We start from the raw sequence: 18,243 nt of genomic DNA on the forward strand, positions 1-18,243 counted from the left end.
TCTTTTTGCACTGCAGTTTTAAGAGAAAACTGATTAAAATGTACAATTTGCTTTTTTGTGCTCGCTACGTCTAGAATGGGAATAAAGCTAAGATACCACTGCACCCACATCTAGGGGAAAGTCAAAGGCCGGGAAGTATTATTCTGAAGACCATTTGTTTCCTGTCTGCGTTCATTCAACGGATATTTACTGAACGCCAGCTGTGTGCCATCTGATACTGGACTAGGCACTATGCAGACAGTGGTGAATAAGAAAGAAATGGATTCCTTCCCTCAGAAAACTCGTAGGATGATGGGCAAGGCAGGTAAGCTAGTGGGAAATGACAGTACTCTGTGCCTGTTCTGATGGGAGAAGCAAGGCTTCTCCGAGGGCACACAGAAGAGGACACTGAGTCTTGGGGAGAGCAGAGCAGGCTTTCTGGAGAGAGTGGCATCTCGGCTGAGGCCTGCAGGGTAAGGGAACTTAGCCAGGTTGGCGCGGTGGTGTTGGTAAGGGTGCTCCAGGCAGAGAGACCCACTTGTACGAAGTCACAGAGGCAGGGGGAGCTCGGTGCACCTAGGTACCGGGACAGGTCCAGGAGGTCTGGGGGTGGGGGTGCCAGCTCCGCTGCGGCAGCGCCTCCGGGCTGTGAGGGAGTGACGCGGCCCTGCACGACCTCTCAGGAGCGGGGCCTTGTGATTTGGCTCCTGCGGCTTATTGCCGGGCAGAAATACAGCCCTGTGTAATCATAGATAGAAATTTTTCAACAGAAGTTTGGAGTCTAGATATTTATGAGAAATCTAGCTATTTTTTTGATGTTGGTAATTACTTAGTTTTTTTTCTAAAATACTGTGTGATCCAAATAAAATGGTCTTCCAGCTGGCTGCAGCCTGTGGCTACCAGTTTATCATCTCTGATCTAGAATAGTCGTTCTCAAAGTGCGGTCCAGAGGCCAGCATCAGCATCGCCTGTGAACCCGCCAGAAACGCAGACTCGCAGGCTCACCCCAGATGTAATGAATAAAACACTCCGGCGGGCAGAGGCAGCGGTCTGGGGTTTAACAGGCCCTGCTGGTGATTCTGATGCAGCTGGAGTCTGAGAACCGGAGTTCAGAGCTGTGCCGTCCGATATGGTCGCCGCACGTGACCAAGGAGCTCTTGAAATGGGGCTGGTCTGCACTGAGATGTGCTCCACGTGTAACATGCATACTGCTTTTTGAAGACTTTTGTATAAAAAAAAATCAATTTTTGAAATATGAATTACATGTTGAAATATTTTGCAATATATTCGGTTAAGTCAAATGTATCATTAAATTCATCTTTCTTTTCAAGGTTTAAAATAAAGCAACTAGAATATTTAAAATTATGCATGTGTTCTATTTCTATTGCTCTGTGCTAGAGTACAGTTTGTGGGGCAGGGAGTGTGGGTCAGTGAGGCTGAGGCAGTTGTGCAGAGATGAGCCTTACAGGACTCTGTCAGCTGTGTTAAGGACCTGTCCTTTGCCCCTAGGAAAACTTGAAATGATCTGAGCTAATGAGAAGTGTGATCAGATTGGTGTCTTGGATGAACACTGACTGCAGAGTGACTCATGCAATGGGAGTGCTGCATCGTGCACACAGATATCACGTGGAATACGCCAGTGGGGACCTTCTGGTCTACCGTTGACATTATATGTGTTCTATTTAATATATTTATGCAGTGCATTTTACTTGGCTGGGTGGAAGAGGAGGGCTTACCGAAAGATGAATAATATAATTTTGTCCAGTCCAGAAAAGAGACACTGAGAGGCAGGCTGGGGTTGTAACTGGAGTACTAGTTAGGAACAAAGACTCTGGGAGCTGATCGGCCAAGAGATTGGATCCCAGCTCCACTGCTCACTAGATGAGTGACCCTGGGCAGGTCACCTCTCTAAGCCTTTGTTTTCTCATCTGTAAAATAGGACTAATAATAGTGCCTACCTCATTAAGTTATTGCAAAGGTTTAAATGAGCCTTTCTCTTTCTTTCTTTCTTTCTTTCTTTCTTTCTTTCTTTCTTTCTTTCTTTCTTTCTTTCTTTCTTTCTTTCTTTCTTTCTTTCTTTCTCTCTCTCTCTCTCTCTCTCTCTCTCTCTCTCTCTCTCTTTCTTTCTGTCTATCTGTCTATCTACGAGCTTAGAGTAGTGCACATTATGAGCAATTCCAATGATTACCACCACTCAAGGTGGACTGGGATGGGAAAGAAGGAGCTGGGTTAAGGAACGAGGCAGCCTCCATTCTGAACTGGAATGCTGGTGTTATGGTACTGTTTTCAAATCCTGGTTCTCCCAAGACTGCATACTGCAGCATAGTATGGATAGAATTTCTTAAACTTGGGGCCACTGTGATTTTACTTTGCTCATGTTGTTAGTTTCTTTCACCCTGGTCTGCATTCTACAGCCTTCATGCTTTCACTTCTCTCCAGGAACGCATGTTTCTATGTTTGTACATTTCTCAGTCTTATCTAAATCATCATCATGATCAAACGGTTAAAGACCTTCAATATCTCCTCTTGCAGATCTATTTCCATCAGCCATATGTCAGCCTGAGGAAGGAAGTGAGTAATGACTATTTCTAATGTCCTGTCAGGGCAGTGAAATGGGCATTAATCTTCTCTGATTACTAAGTGGGTTCTAGGAAGTAGAAGAAACTCCAGGGCAGACATTTCTTGTGAATTGTGTGAAATCTGCACGTTCTAAGCGTGCTCGTCCCATGGAAGATGGCGAGTGGCTTTCCCATGGCGTACCCAGATGAAAACCCTAGGAGCAGTCTAACCTGTCCCAGGTCTCGCCCTCCCTTCAGTCTCAAACCTGATTTCACGTCTTCCACGCAGCCTTCATGTTTTCTCAGTAGCTGTTGGCTCCCACCCTTCTCATAGCATTCATCATTTTTGGCAACAATAAATGAATAGAAACCAGAAACCACCAGAATGTTCCATCAATATGGAACTGCTTAGATAAATTATAACAACGTAATGAAATACATGCCGTGGTTGGAAAGAAGGAGGCAGCTCTTTCTGCACTGATATGGATGTTCTTCAAGATAAACTAAGTGAAAAAGATGTGACAGAGTTTATATAACTTTGCTGCATACAATGTCTGTTAAGAAAAAATACACAATATTTTATTGACTTTAAGACACCACTGAATGTAAATGCATTATTATCTTATTTATCAGTAAGAAAAATTGTTGCCAGTCAAAATTATGACATCCTAGATTAAAAGACTTTGATGTGTCTTTCAAAGATGGAAAAACTGTCAGTCTTAGAATGGCTAAAATATGGCTGGTTTGTGTTTGTGTGTACGTGGAATATCTCTAGTTACCATCACACTCTACAGGGACTTAGGGGACTGGAGCGGCTCCGCTCCGTGGGCTCCTCTCTCGGTGTAGGCTGTGTTGACCAAAGACCTTTGGCTATACGTCTGTGAGGCGCTGAGGGAGGCCACAGAGTGCTGTGTTCACGTGGTGGTGTCTTTATCTGGTGTGTTGATTTACGAGTCTCTTTATCTGGTCTACATCCGTTGCACTGATGGCTTGCTGGTTTGGGAGTAAACAGTGGAAGAGCTTAGAACCAACTCTGAGCTGTGATGACTAGTCATCCTGGAAATAAGAAGAGACGCTGTGTTTTATCACTTGCTCAGCTTTGTAAAGGAGGCCAGAGAGTTTGGCACTCGGTGGGTGACGAGACACCGCCACAGGAGTGTTAAGCTGGGTTGTGTTGTTTTAATAAGATCCTGGCCTTGGAGGAAGGAGGTGGGGTGGTGGAGTGGGCAGGGAGGCTCCTGGCTTCTAGGGGAGATGCGAACAGGTGCTGGGGTTTCCTCTCCTTGAGGTTTTCCCCTGCACTGAGCACAGGCCTCGGCAGAAAATAGCCTCAATATGTTGTGTATGAAAGAAAGTCATCGAAGGAGAGTTACAGGCTGGAAAGTGGGAAGAGACTGAAAGCAGTGGAAACTGCAGGGAAAGTCTCCCTGTTTGGGCTGCTTAGTAAGGACTCAGACTCTCAGGAAATGTTCCTGCGAAGTATTCTGTAGGGTCATGTGGGATGATTCAAACTGAAGGAGAGTGTGCTCAGAATTGGACATTGCAAGTACATCATGCCCTGCAAATACGGTACAGTCCCTCCCTGACACAGTTTCAGGGCAAGGAACCCACAGTGTGCGTGTGTCCTGGGCCAGTCCTTTTCCGGAGTCCAGATCTCCCTCAGCTTACAATGGGGTGATGATGTCCTGATAAATGCATTGTAAGCTGAAAATATCACATGTTGAAAATGCATTTACTACACCGGATGTACCCCACCTTGTGGCTTAGCCTAGCCTGCCTTAAATGTGCTCAGAGCCCTTACGTGAGCCTACAGTTGCCTACAGTTGGGCAAAATCATCTAACACAAAACCTATTTTATAATAAAGTGTTGAATAGCTCATGTAATTCATTGAATGCTGTACTAAGTGTGAAAAACAGACTGGTCGTGTGGGCATAGGATGGTTGTTTCATGTATGGATTGTTCACCCTCATGATGGGGTCGGAGGTGCCACTCGCTGACCAGAATCACGAGAGAATCACACCACACATCACTAGCGCAGGAAAAGATAAAATTTGAAGTCTGCTTTTTACTGAATGCATATCAATTTCACAGCATTGTAGAGTTGAAAAAAAATGTGTGTGTGTATATTTTTATTGAAGTATAGTTGACAATGTTGTGTGTGTCAGTTTCTGGTGTACAGCATAATACCTCAGTCATACATGAACATACATATATTCATTTTCATATTTTTCACCATAAGTTTCTACAAGATATTAAATATAGTTTCTTGTGCTATACAGTATGAACTTGTTGTTTATCTATTTTATATATATTAGTATCTGTGAATCTCGAACTCCCAATTTATCTTTTCCTGCTCCCTCCCCCAACCCCTGTAACTGTAAGTTTGTTTTCTATGTCTGAGTCTGTTTCTGTTTTGTAAATAAGTTCATTTGTTCTTTTTTTTTTTTTTTTTAATTTCCACATCTGAGTGATGTCATGTGGTATTTTTCTTTCTCCTTCTGGCTTACTTCACTTAGAATGATGATCTCCAGGTCCATCTATGTTGCTGCAGATGGCATTATTTTATTATTTTTTTTACAGGTGAGTTGTATTCCATTGTATAAATATACCACAGCTTCTTTATCCAGTCATCTGTCGATGGACATTTAGGTTGTTTCCATGTCTTGGCTGTTGTATATAGTGCTGCTATGAACATTGTGGTGTGTGTATCTTTTTGAATTAGAGTTCCCTCCAGATATAGAAAATATTTTCAAATGTGTTTAATTTCTGTTGACTTGGAGGAAAATAAGGCAAGTTGCAGAGAATAGTATGGTACTTACAAAGAAACATCTAATTATTTTGTCCCCCACTACAGCTTACTATCTACATTAATGTGACTTTACAATTCCATTGTCATCATTAGCACAACTTAATTATTCCAGAAGAGTCTTGCCCAGCAAATAACTGTTGTTCATTGTATGAACTTTCTGTGAAACATCAACTCTTCACTAGGAAGCACCAAAATTGATAGTTACACCCTAGGACTCTTTGATCCCCCTTTCAAAATCCTTGCCTTACTACTTCTACCAATCCTGGACTATTCTATCATGATCTTTGCCCAGCCCTAGTCAAACTCCCACATTGAAAGACACTTTGAATCAAATTTCAATAAAATCCATCTTTGACTTTCTTTCTCAAATAAACTACCAAAGCTCCATCAAGGTGGTGGTCTCCTTTACCATAGTGAGCAACAGATTCAGCTTCCTCCCGTTAACAGGTTACACTGGTGAGAGCCCGGGAGCCGGCATCTGACAGGGTGTATGCTTCTGTGTGCTTTTCCTGTGAGCAGGAAGAAACAGGCAGGAGTAACCACATCAGGCTCTTAAAGCTAATTGCCTGGTAGGGGTGAATTCTTAATTTTCTTTGCATTATTTCACTGGTTGTGGTGGACACGTGTCCATTTTATAATCCTGGAAGAGGAATTTAATTAAAGTTTTTACAAGAGAATCAAAACTGTGTATATTTGCTTAAGGGACCATGAGTCTGTTCTCTTTGAGGTTTGTAATCCCACAATTAGTGCTTCATAACAGCCCTTGAGTTCACAAAGATGCCTCTTTCTAGTATGCATGTTTTTAAAAAGTGTTTATAAACAGGAAACTGGTTTCCCTGTAGTCTTGACTTTGTTTTATTCAAGTTGGAAAACCCCTTTGGAAAATCCTCACTGAAACTTGATGCAGAATCTGGATACCTTCTTGCATAAAGAGCTCAGTCATTTGGAACATGTCACTTCCACTGTCTGTTAATGTCAGTGTCCTAAACCACATGAATGACAAATGCAGCTGCCCTGGACATAGATCTAGCATTTCTAGACCTGTCAGCCCTTGTTTTTCACCCTGCACTCCAGTTTTGATGATCTCTCCCCAAGTACAGCAGAGATCAAAACCCTGAGGTTCATACACTATATGACAGTAGATATGAAGGACAGAAATTTTACTTTGTCTGGTTTGCTGCAGCTCTTAGTAAATTTTAGGAAGAGGAACACACTAGGCCGTTGTTCTAAGGTATCTGTATAGTGAGATTGGCTGTTAATATAAACTTCTCATGGGAACTACATTCACTCCTAAGAGGAGACTATGTCTCTGCCCTTCTGCTAAACAGACCAAAAATACGTCCCCCAAATATTGTACCTCTCAGTCTGAATGAGGTTCAAGTCAAGCACAAATGAAGCTTGCTTCCTGGTAACATCTGTGACAGGAAAGCTGTGTCAGAGAGAGTAAAAGTACTCAGGCTTTTCAGTTGTTCCCATTTATGTTGGTTTTACTGGAATGATAGTAGTGTGATGGGGGTGTATGCTTGCACTAGTGATCCAAGTCAACATCAGGATGAACGTGGCCTCCTGCTGTTCTCCAGGAATGAAATAATGGAGAGAATCTGATGGCTTTAGCGATGCTTCTTCATCTCGAGTGTGCGTTAGAACCAGCTGGAGGGCATCCGTGCTCTCCAAGTCAGTTGGATCTCAGTAGCCTTTAGGGTCTACTTGCACCTGGGGTGCAAAGGACAGATCCTTGTCACTAAGAAGGAAGAGCCAGGGTAGCAGAAGAGCCCAGGCAGAAAAACTGGATCTTCAAGGAACGTTCCATTCCCAGCCACAGAAACCACAGACCTATGCCAAGACTCCTTCATAAGCCTGGTAATGGCAGCAGGGGCCAAGCAAATGGGTGCCTGGGGCTTATCAATAAGATCAGGTCCAGGCGTCACCCACTGGCGAGATTGGGAAGCTGCATCAGGTGTGGACTTTGGAGGCAAACAAATCTTACTTTTGAATTCCGCTTTGGTGCACTGGCCACAGCTGTTCAGTCTCTTACATGCATTATCCCTATCTGTAAAAAGGGGATAAGAACTCTGCCTTCCTTACCTGTTTTTTTTCTTCATAATTTTATTTTATTTATTTATTTTTTTTTACCATTTTTTATTGATTTATAATCATTTTACAATGTTGTGTCAAATTCCAGTGTTCGGCACAATTTTTCAGTGATTCATGGACATATACACATTCATTGTCACATTTTTTTCTCTGTGAGTTATCATAACATTTTGTGTCTATTTTCCTGTGCTATACCGTGTAATCTTGTTTATCTATTCTACAATTTTGAAATTCCAGTCTATCCCTTCCCACCCTCCACCCCCCTGGCAACCACAAGTCTGTATTCTCTGTCTATGAGTCTATTTCTGTCCTGTATTTACGCTTTGTTTTTGTTTGTTTGTTTGTTTTTGTTTTTGATTTTTACATTCCACATATGAGTGATCTCATATGGTATTTTTCTTTCTCTTTCTGGCTTACTTCACTTAGAATGACATTCTCCAGGAGCATCCATGTTGCTGCAAATGGCATTATGTTGTCGGTTTTTATGGCTGAGTAGTATTCCATTGTATAAATATACCACACCTTCTTTATCCAGTCACCTGTTGATGGACATTTAGGTTGTTTCCATGTTTTGGCTATTGTAAATAGTGCTGCTATGAACATTGGGGTGCAGGTGTCATCCTGAAGTAGGGTTCCTTCTGGATACAAGCCCAGGAGTGGGATTCCTGGGTCATATGGTAAGTCTATTCCTAGTCTTTTGAGGAATCTCCACACTGTTTTCCATAGTGGCTGCACCAAACTGCATTCCCACCAGCAGTGTAGGAGGGTTCCCCTTTCTCCACAGCCTCTCCAGCATTTGTCATTTGTGAATTTTTGAATGATGGCCATTCTGACTGGTGTGAGGTGATACCTCACTGTAGTTTTGATTTGCATTTCTCTGAGAATTAGTGATATTGAGCATTTTTTCATGTGCCTTTTGATCATTTGTATGTCTTCCTTGGAGAATTGCTTGTTTAGGTCTTCTGCCCATTTTTGGATTGGGTTGTTTATTTTTTTCTTATTGAGTTGTATGAGCTGCTTATATATTCTGGAGACCAAGCCTTTGTCGGTTTCACTTGCAAAAATTTTCTCCCATTCCGTAGGTTTTCTTCTTGTTTTACTTATGGTTTCCTTTGCTGTGCAGAAGCTTGCAAGTTTCATTAGGTCCCATTTGTTTATTCTTGCTTTTATTTCTTTTAGGAGAAAATTTTTGAAATGTATGTCAGGTAATGTTTTGCCTGTGTTTTCCTCTAGGAGGTTTATTGTATCTTGTCTTATGTTTAAGTCTTTGATCCATTTTGAGTTGATTTTTGTATATGGTGTAAGGAAGTGTTCTAGCTTCATTGTTTTACATGCTGCTGACCAGTTTTCCCAACACCATTTGCTGAAGAGACTGTCTTTATTCCATTGTATATTCTTGCCTCCTTTGTGGAAGATGAGTTGACCAAAAGTTTGTGGGTTCATTTCTGGGATCTCTATTTTGTTCCATTGGTCTATATGTCTGTTTTGGTACCAATACCATGCTGTCTTGATGACTGTAGCTCTATAGTATTGTCTGAAGTCTGGGAGAGTTATTCCTCCAGCCTCTTTCTTTCTCTTCAGTGATGCTTTGGCAATTCTAGGTCTTTGATGGTTCCATATAAATTTTATTATGATTTGTTCTAGTTCTGTGAAATATGTCCTGGGTAATTGGATAGGGATTGCATTAAATCTGTAGATTGCCTTGGGCAGTGTGGCCATTTTAACAGTATTGATTCTTCCAATCTAAGAGCATGGGATATCTTTCCATTTTCCTTACCCGGTTTTTGTAATTTAAGAATTCTATTGCCAAATACTCTTAGCTTCCTTCTTTGGTTGGTCGAAAACTTGCTCTTGGGAAGAACTAAGCCTCTCAGTGGTGGGAGCTGCACTAGGTGGCTGCACAAGGTGGCTGCGAGGACCAGGGTGAAAACAGGCAGGTGCGCGGGTGCCGGAGCCCAGCCTCGCTCACCCAGCATCACCCTCCGGGCCAGCTCATTGCTGCTGTACCAGCTGCCTTCCTGACTCCCGTCTACTCTAGCCCGGGAGAACAACATACCGAAGGCAGCAGAAGAGAAGCTAGGGAGCATTCTTCACACACTAGAAATCCGACAGCAGAAAGACAGTGGTTTGGACGGCTTCGGAAGAGCAATGCCCCTAAGGCTGAGAAGAGATTCCAAGGAGCACCTGAAGTCTAGGAAATACAGAAACAGAAGCCGTGAAAGAAGACTGTATTTTTTTTAATTGAAGTATAATCAGTTTACAGTGTATCAGTTTCTGCCGTACAGCATCCTGTTTCAGTCACACATATACATACATGTGTTTGTTTTCATATTCTTTTTCATTATAGGTTACTCTAAGATATGGAATATAGTTCCCTGTGCTATACAGAAGAAACTTCTTGTGTATCTATTTTACATACAGTAGTTAATATTTGCAAATCTCAAGCTCTCAATTTATCCCTTCCTACCCGCTTTCCCCTCTGGTAACTGTAAGTTTGTTTACTGTGTGAGTCTGTTTCTGTTTTGTAAATAAATTCATTTCTGTCTTCCTTCATCTTTCTTTTTAGATTCCACATCTGAGTGATATCATATGGTATTTTTCTTTCTCCTTCTGGCTTCACTTAGAATGATGATCTCCAGGTCCATCTATGTTGCTGCAAATGGGATTATTTGATTCTTTTTTACAGGTGAGTAGTATTCTGTTGTATAAATATACCACAACTTTATCTAGTCATCATCTGTCGATGGACATTTAGGCTGTTTCCATGCCTTGGCTGTTGTAAATAGTGCTGCTGTGAACACTGGGGTGCATGCATCTTTTTGAATTAAAGTTCCCTGTGGATACATGCCCAGGAGTGGGATTGCTGGATCATACGATAAGTCTATTTTCAGTTTTTTGAGGAATCCCCACACTGTTTTCCATAATGGCCGCACCAAACTGCATTCCCACCAGCAGTGTAGGAGGGTTCCCTTTTCTCCTCACCCTCTCCAGCATTTATCAGTTGTGCACTTTTGAATGATGGCCATTCTGACTGGTGTGAGGTGAGGTGATACCTCTTCATAGTTTTGATTTGCATTTCTTTGATAATTAGTGATACTGAGCATTTTTTCATGTGCTTATTGGCCATTTGTACGTCTTTATTGGAGAATTGCTTGTTTAGGTCTGTCCATTTTTGGATTGCATTTTTTTTTCTTATTAATTTGTAGTAGCTGTTTATATATTCTGGAAGTTAGGCCTTTGTCTGTGTCATCTTTGGCAAATAATTTCTCCCATTCTGTAGGTTGTCTTTTTGTTTAGCTTATGGTTCCCTTTGCTATGTAAAAAGTTATAAGTTTAATTAGGTCCCACTTGTTTATTTTTGGTTTTATTTGTATTGCCTGGGTAGACTGCCCTAGGAGAACATAAGCCTGTGTCTTTGAACTGATATCAGATCATCTCAATAAGAAAAGCTAATGTGGTTTGACTGTTTCATGGGAGTCTGCAGTCCTATTCTGGTCAGCAAACTAAGCAAACCAAGAAGGGAGACTCAGCACACGCTGTGAAGTTCAGACTGACTGGAAATTCAGACATGCGTGGACATTTAGAGGGACCAAAGTTTCTCAGGACTGCATTTTGTGTGGGTCCAGTTTCCTTCAAGACCCCAAGAGAGATGCTTTGGCAATTCCTCGTATTGTGAAAGCAAGAATCCTGGCGTTCTCCTTAGACAATTTAAGGAATGGAGTTTCCACCAACCTGTTAGAGGTAAGAGGAAAGTCTTCCACGTGGGCCTTTGTCATCGTTAGTTCTGTAAGAAAGAACATGCCACGCTTTGGCTAGCCTTCTTTGAAAACTTCTAAAAACAAACAAATGCAAGACAGTTTCAAGACAACTAGGGAAGTGTGACTATGGACTGTGTATGAGGTACTAGGGAACGACCGTTGACTCTCTTTGGTATGAAAGTAGGATTGTGGTCGGCCAGGAGTTGCCTTTATTCTTAGATGTATGCTGAAGCATTTAGAGGGTAAAGACTTATGATGGTTGTGACTGACTGACTTTCAGATGGTTTGGTTAAAAAAAGAGGTGGAGCGGGGAAGGTTAATCACTGTTGGGTCTGGGAGGATGTATGAGTGTTCAGTGACCTAGTCCTTCCACGGAGCACTTTTGAAATCTTTCTAAATCAGTGTGAATATAGATTAATTACACACTAAACTACAGTGTAAATGTGTGGTACCCTACACAGGCATAGCTCATTCTACTGCACACTGCTCTAGTGTGCTTTGTAGATACCGTGCTTCTCACAAACTGAAGGTTTGTGGCAGCCGTGCGTCGAGCGAGTCCATCGGCACCACGTTCCAGTTTGCTCACTTCATGTTTCTGTGTCACGTTCTGGTGATCTCTGCGATAGTTCAGACTTTTCCATTACTGTGTTTGTCTCGGTGATCTGTGGTCTGTGTTACTACCATGGTTTGCTAAAGGCTCAGCTCGTGGTTAGCTTTTCTCCTGTCCGCAATAAGGTCTGTTCTAATGGAGGTATGGAGGTTGTTTCTTTAGACATAAAGCTATTGCACACTCAGGAGACTACAGTAAAGTGTAAACCTAACTCTGTCCGCACCAGGAGACCAGAAAAGCCACGTGGCTCCCTCTGCTGTGATGCTTGCTGTACGCGGTGGTCCAGGACAGAACCTGCAGTGCCTCGGAGGTGTGCCTGCAGCTTTTCTGGCAAGTAAATGGAACTGAAGCCACTAGAAAAGGTTGAGCCAGAGGCTCAGTGTGGCTGGGTCCATGGCAACTTCTCTCCTGTTATTTAAGTTTAAAGTCACAGAAGCAACAGACTCCTCTCTCTTGTGACACACCTGGTTCATTTCAGGGGGTTCTCTCAGCCTTTAAAAACTTTTTTCCCCACTAAGTGTTCTGCAGCAGGAGCTTGCCCAGGCCGCTGCAGGAGACTGTTACTCGGGCACCAGGACTTCAATCCCCTAGAACTCAAGAACAAGAGGCAATGTTCATCAGGCTAAGTTATCTCTTTATTAGGAAAGCACCACCACCACAGTCTTGGAAATTACTGGAATTTTATTTGCCTCAGGCTTATGACTTGCAACCAAAGACATTGTGCAAAGAAAGCAAAGATTAAGTACACTTTAGGGAGAAGGAGACGATACACGTTGGTAACACAGGAGACCAGGTCGACAAAAGAAGCCATCCATTACACTATATAGATTGCAGTATTCAGTAGCGGTTTCAACAAAACATTTTTTTTAAATCAAGAGCGAAAAAATTAAGCAATGTTTACAGTAGACTTAAATCTTATACAATTCAAAAAAGCATTTTTTTCAGATCATATAGAGCATAAAATGGAAAAATGCCTATGTAGGTGAAGTCTAACTACTGTACATTTATCACCTATTGAAGTTGCTTATATGTACCACAGTGTAAAAAAAAAAATACCGAACAAATAAAAACCTTGAAAATTGCCTGATGAAAAATAAAATAACCAGTGGCTTTTAATGGCTTCTCCTGGTTATCAGTGCTACAAAAAGACAAAACTCTTCTCATCTGAATGGGTGATAAAACCAGGCACAATGAACTGTTACCAAATCAGCCCCACCTGTAGAAATATACTGTCCACCCACGTATCTTCCATCAAAAGCTTTTGTTTGTTTTAATCTTTGAATCTTTGAGGCCCATTTGGTCACAATATGTTACAATATGTGTGTGTGTGTGTGTGTGTGTGTGTGTGTGTTTTTACACCATGATATCATATGTTTGTCTGGCACTACCCTAAAGCTAGTTTATAGATGATGATGATATAGAAACAACCCAGTGCCCACGTGACAAATGAACTCACTGGGTAGGGACGAGAAGGGGGGAGGAAGGAACTCAGTTTTACCAAGAGAAAAATGTCTGCACTGATCACTCATCGTCAGTCCCACTCGCTTCTGACTGTTCCTGAAAGTAAAAATGAGATAAAACGGAATTAAGTTACATGCAAGAAGAGGAGGACAGTAAGCCAGAGGCAACGCAGAAAAGCAACGACAGGAATCAGTGAACCCTCCCGGTAAGGGGGCATCGGCAGCCCCAGTCCTGAAAAGCGGGGCGCCTCCTCAGAAACCGCAAAGCGATGCCCGCCTCCTCTGCCGGTCGGCTCATGGCTGATGACTTCTGTTTTCAGCACTGTGTTCACAGGAGAAAAAGTGCCATGCACGCGATTTCCAGCCCCGCTGAGTGTACTTAAAACAAAGGATTGTCAATGTATTTTAAAATGCTGTGTCAAGGGCTGGGTGGGGTGGAATAAGAATTCTGAATCCTTGTCGTCAGACCCAAGTGGCAATGTATCGAAAAGAAATCAGACCAGCATCCATGCGAGCATGGAAAATGAACTTCCCAGAAATAAAAAGGGGAGTGGGTGTAGACGCGGAGGGCACCTGAAAAGGCAGGGTATTAGAAGCACGAGCCAGCGCGGCTACCCTGCCGCCCGGCCGGACGGACTTAGGCCCTGGGGGTCGGGATTCAGCGTGCGCTACCGATTTACACGACCTGCAGCAGAACACGCACCGCCTAGGCGCTGGTTTCTGTGATACGCTGAGCGTGACATCCGTCTTATGACACTAATGTAAGGACTGAAGGTGGTACCATAGAGGGAGGAACTTAATTCTGGGCCTGGCTCTACAAAGGCTCCCTGAATTTTTTAAATATTAAAAACAGCAGCTAATTCATCTGGGTTTCTTGCAGGGCACTGTGAGTAGCAACTCAAACCAAAGACTGACATGATAACATGTTTTCTCAGTTTTCCATCAAATCATCATTTCCTCTCTATACCGCTGTGTGCTAGGCACCATGCTCGGTGTTATGGATATAAAATATTAACGGGTCATGGAGAAAACCATTTGCCAGTAGGCACTGAGAAGATAAGAAAGGGGGAAAGGGAGCTTCACTTAGTAGGTTTTCATTTTTGAAGACTTAAAAAGGCAGTAAACAAAGCCCCATACTCTTTGCTCTAAATCACGCGGCGCAGCTCACATCCCTCACTGAGGAGGCGCCTTTCCTTCCTGGGGAACAACGCGGCGGGCTGGACGGGGCGGCCACTTACGTTCTCATCCTGCTCCTCGTCGCTGTCGAAGTCGCTCACTACGGGCTTGGCTTTTCCTCGATTTGGCCTTTTCTTGCCTTTTCCTTTGTCCCGGCCTTTCTCGTCTTTTTTATTGAGCTTGATTTTCACTTTAACAGATTTTGCTACAACAAATCAAAACGCACAGCAGTGAAGACTCACAGGGCAGTGTTTTTCCCCGTAAGTGAAATGATGGCCTACCTGCAGGTGACAGCGCCAGCGCCTCGGGCGCCCAGAGCGCGCGCGCTGTGAACCTGTTCTCCGCCCTGCGCCCCTAGGGAGCGTCCGCACCCCCTTTCCCGCGCACTCACGGCTCAGTCTGCATAGGAAGGTACACACTCACCCTAAAAAGGTGACAAGAAGGAACGTGGTCCCATAGAGAGAAGCTGGCCTGGGGCCTCTCCCTGTCTCTTACTGGCTAAACGGGGCTCCTCCAAACCAGGGTAGGGAGGATAGAGTGTAAAGGATTAAAACAAAAGCCAGTGATTTTAGTGTAAAGATAACTCCAGTTGACCTACAAAGAAAACTCAAATAGTTGAATAATATTTCAATAATATTTTTAGCAGCACAGAAAGGTACAAAATAGAAAATGGAAACAAATGAATTTGAAAGCTTTCTTTCCCCATCTCTGCTTTCTCCCCCTACTATTTTTTATCTGGTGATTATTTCCAGAAAAAATTTATGTCCAGGGTGGGAAGCTATAGGTTGGTGGGAGAGCACATGCTTAGCACACCCGAGGTCCTGGGTTCACTCCCCAGTACCTCTGTTAATAGATAAACCTGAACACTGCCCCTGAAAAAAAAAAGCAACAAATGTATACACCCATAGTGCAAATCATACACATCTACTAGGAGGAGAGAGAGCGAGAGAGAGAGGGGAGGGGAGGGGAGAAGAAGAAAAGGGGAGGGGAGAGAGAGCGAGAGAGAGAGGGGAGGGGAGGGGAGAAGAAGAAAAGGGGAGGGGAGAGAGAGCGAGAGAGAGAGGGGAGGGGAGGGGAGAAGAAGAAAAGGGGAGGGGAGAGAGAGCGAGAGAGAGAGGGGAGGGGAGGGGAGAAGAAGAAAAGGGGAGGGGAGAGAGAGCGAGAGAGAGAGGGGAGGGGAGGGGAGAAGAAGAAAAGGGGAGGGGAGAGAGAGCGAGAGAGAGAGGGGAGGGGAGGGGAGAAGAAGAAAAGGGGAGGGGAGAGAGAGCGAGAGAGAGAGGGGAGGGGAGGGGAGAAGAAGAAAAGGGGAGGGGAGAGAGAGCGAGAGAGAGAGGGGAGGGGAGGGGAGAAGAAGAAAAGGGGAGGGGAGAGAGAGCGAGAGAGAGAGGGGAGGGGAGGGGAGAAGAAGAAAAGGGGAGGGGAGAGAGAGCGAGAGAGAGAGGGGAGGGGAGGGGAGAAGAAGAAAAGGGGAGGGGAGAGAGAGCGAGAGAGAGAGGGGAGGGGAGGGGAGAAGAAGAAAAGGGGAGGGGAGAGAGAGCGAGAGAGAGAGGGGAGGGGAGGGGAGAAGAAGAAAAGGGGAGGGGAGAGAGAGCGAGAGAGAGAGGGGAGGGGAGGGGAGAAGAAGAAAAGGGGAGGGGAGAGAGAGCGAGAGAGAGAGGGGAGGGGAGGGGAGAAGAAGAAAAGGGGAGGGGAGAGAGAGCGAGAGAGAGAGGGGAGGGGAGGGGAGAAGAAGAAAAGGGGAGGGGAGAGAGAGCGAGAGAGAGAGGGGAGGGGAGGGGAGAAGAAGAAAAGGGGAGGGGAGAGAGAGCGAGAGAGAGAGGGGAGGGGAGGGGAGAAGAAGAAAAGGGGAGGGGAGAGAGAGCGAGAGAGAGAGGGGAGGGGAGGGGAGAAGAAGAAAAGGGGAGGGGAGAGAGAGCGAGAGAGAGAGGGGAGGGGAGGGGAGAAGAAGAAAAGGGGAGGGGAGAGAGAGCGAGAGAGAGAGGGGAGGGGAGGGGAGAAGAAGAAAAGGGGAGGGGAGAGAGAGCGAGAGAGAGAGGGGAGGGGAGGGGAGAAGAAGAAAAGGGGAGGGGAGAGAGAGCGAGAGAGAGAGGGGAGGGGAGGGGAGAAGAAGAAAAGGGTGCCTCTCTGCCTCTCTGCCTCTCTGCCTCTCTGCCTCTCTGCCTCTCTGCCTCTCTGCCTCTCTGCCTCTCTGCCTCTCTGCCTCTCTGCCTCTCTGCCTCTCTGCCTCTCTGCCTCTCTGCCTCTCTGCCTCTCTGCCTCTCTGCCTCTCTGCCTCTCTGCCTCTCTGCCTCTCTGCCTCTCTGCCTCTCTGCCTCTCTGCCTCTCTGCCTCTCTGCCTCTCTGCCTCTCTGCCTCTCTGCCTCTCTGCCTCTCTGCCTCTCTGCCTCTCTGCCTCTCTGCCTCTCTGCCTCTCTGCCTCTCTGCCTCTCTGCCTCTCTGCCTCTCTGCCTCTCTGCCTCTCTGCCTCTCTGCCTCTCTGCCTCTCTGCCTCTCTGCCTCTCTGCCTCTCTGCCTCTCTGCCTCTCTGCCTCTCTGCCTCTCTGCCTCTCTGCCTCTCTGCCTCTCTGCCTCTCTGCCTCTCTGCCTCTCTGCCTCTCTGCCTCTCTGCCTCTCTGCCTCTCTGCCTCTCTGCCTCTCTGCCTCTCTGCCTCTCTGCCTCTCTGCCTCTCTGCCTCTCTGCCTCTCTGCCTCTCTGCCTCTCTGCCTCTCTGCCTCTCTGCCTCTCTGCCTCTCTGCCTCTCTGCCTCTCTGCCTCTCTGCCTCTCTGCCTCTCTGCCTCTCTGCCTCTCTGCCTCTCTGCCTCTCTGCCTCTCTGCCTCTCTGCCTCTCTGCCTCTCTGCCTCTCTGCCTCTCTGCCTCTCTGCCTCTCTGCCTCTCTGCCTCTCTGCCTCTCTGCCTCTCTGCCTCTCTGCCTCTCTGCCTCTCTGCCTCTCTGCCTCTCTGCCTCTCTGCCTCTCTGCCTCTCTGCCTCTCTGCCTCTCTGCCTCTCTGCCTCTCTGCCTCTCTGCCTCTCTGCCTCTCTGCCTCTCTGCCTCTCTGCCTCTCTGCCTCTCTGCCTCTCTGCCTCTCTGCCTCTCTGCCTCTCTGCCTCTCTGCCTCTCTGCCTCTCTGCCTCTCTGCCTCTCTGCCTCTCTGCCTCTCTGCCTCTCTGCCTCTCTGCCTCTCTGCCTCTCTGCCTCTCTGCCTCTCTGCCTCTCTGCCTCTCTGCCTCTCTGCCTCTCTGCCTCTCTGCCTCTCTGCCTCTCTGCCTCTCTGCCTCTCTGCCTCTCTGCCTCTCTGCCTCTCTGCCTCTCTGCCTCTCTGCCTCTCTGCCTCTCTGCCTCTCTGCCTCTCTGCCTCTCTGCCTCTCTGCCTCTCTGCCTCTCTGCCTCTCTGCCTCTCTGCCTCTCTGCCTCTCTGCCTCTCTGCCTCTCTGCCTCTCTGCCTCTCTGCCTCTCTGCCTCTCTGCCTCTCTGCCTCTCTGCCTCTCTGCCTCTCTGCCTCTCTGCCTCTCTGCCTCTCTGCCTCTCTGCCTCTCTGCCTCTCTGCCTCTCTGCCTCTCTGCCTCTCTGCCTCTCTGCCTCTCTGCCTCTCTGCCTCTCTGCCTCTCTGCCTCTCTGCCTCTCTGCCTCTCTGCCTCTCTGCCTCTCTGCCTCTCTGCCTCTCTGCCTCTCTGCCTCTCTGCCTCTCTGCCTCTCTGCCTCTCTGCCTCTCTGCCTCTCTGCCTCTCTGCCTCTCTGCCTCTCTGCCTCTCTGCCTCTCTGCCTCTCTGCCTCTCTGCCTCTCTGCCTCTCTGCCTCTCTGCCTCTCTGCCTCTCT

At 45.8% G+C, this 18,243-nt stretch overlaps 1 protein-coding gene across 4 annotated transcripts in view; it reads right to left on the reverse strand.

The window, feature by feature from the left end:
- Positions 1-12,472: 12,472 nt before the first annotated feature.
- The window catches only part of SMARCA2 (SWI/SNF related, matrix associated, actin dependent regulator of chromatin, subfamily a, member 2), a 163,084-nt gene continuing 157,313 nt past the window's right edge, over positions 12,473-18,243 (reverse strand). For all 4 annotated transcript variants that reach the window (XM_064490247.1, XM_064490244.1, XM_064490246.1 and 1 more), the window contains 2 exons: positions 14,508-14,650; positions 12,473-13,366 (listed from right to left, as the gene is read on the reverse strand). In XM_064490247.1, the coding sequence (XP_064346317.1) occupies positions 13,331-13,366; positions 14,508-14,650 (179 nt within the window). In that variant the 3' untranslated portion in view covers positions 12,473-13,330. The remainder of the gene's footprint in view (positions 13,367-14,507; positions 14,651-18,243) is intronic.

This window comes from Camelus dromedarius, chromosome 10 (genome assembly GCF_036321535.1).
Source record: "Camelus dromedarius isolate mCamDro1 chromosome 10, mCamDro1.pat, whole genome shotgun sequence".
Taxonomy (NCBI): Eukaryota; Metazoa; Chordata; class Mammalia; order Artiodactyla; family Camelidae; genus Camelus; species Camelus dromedarius.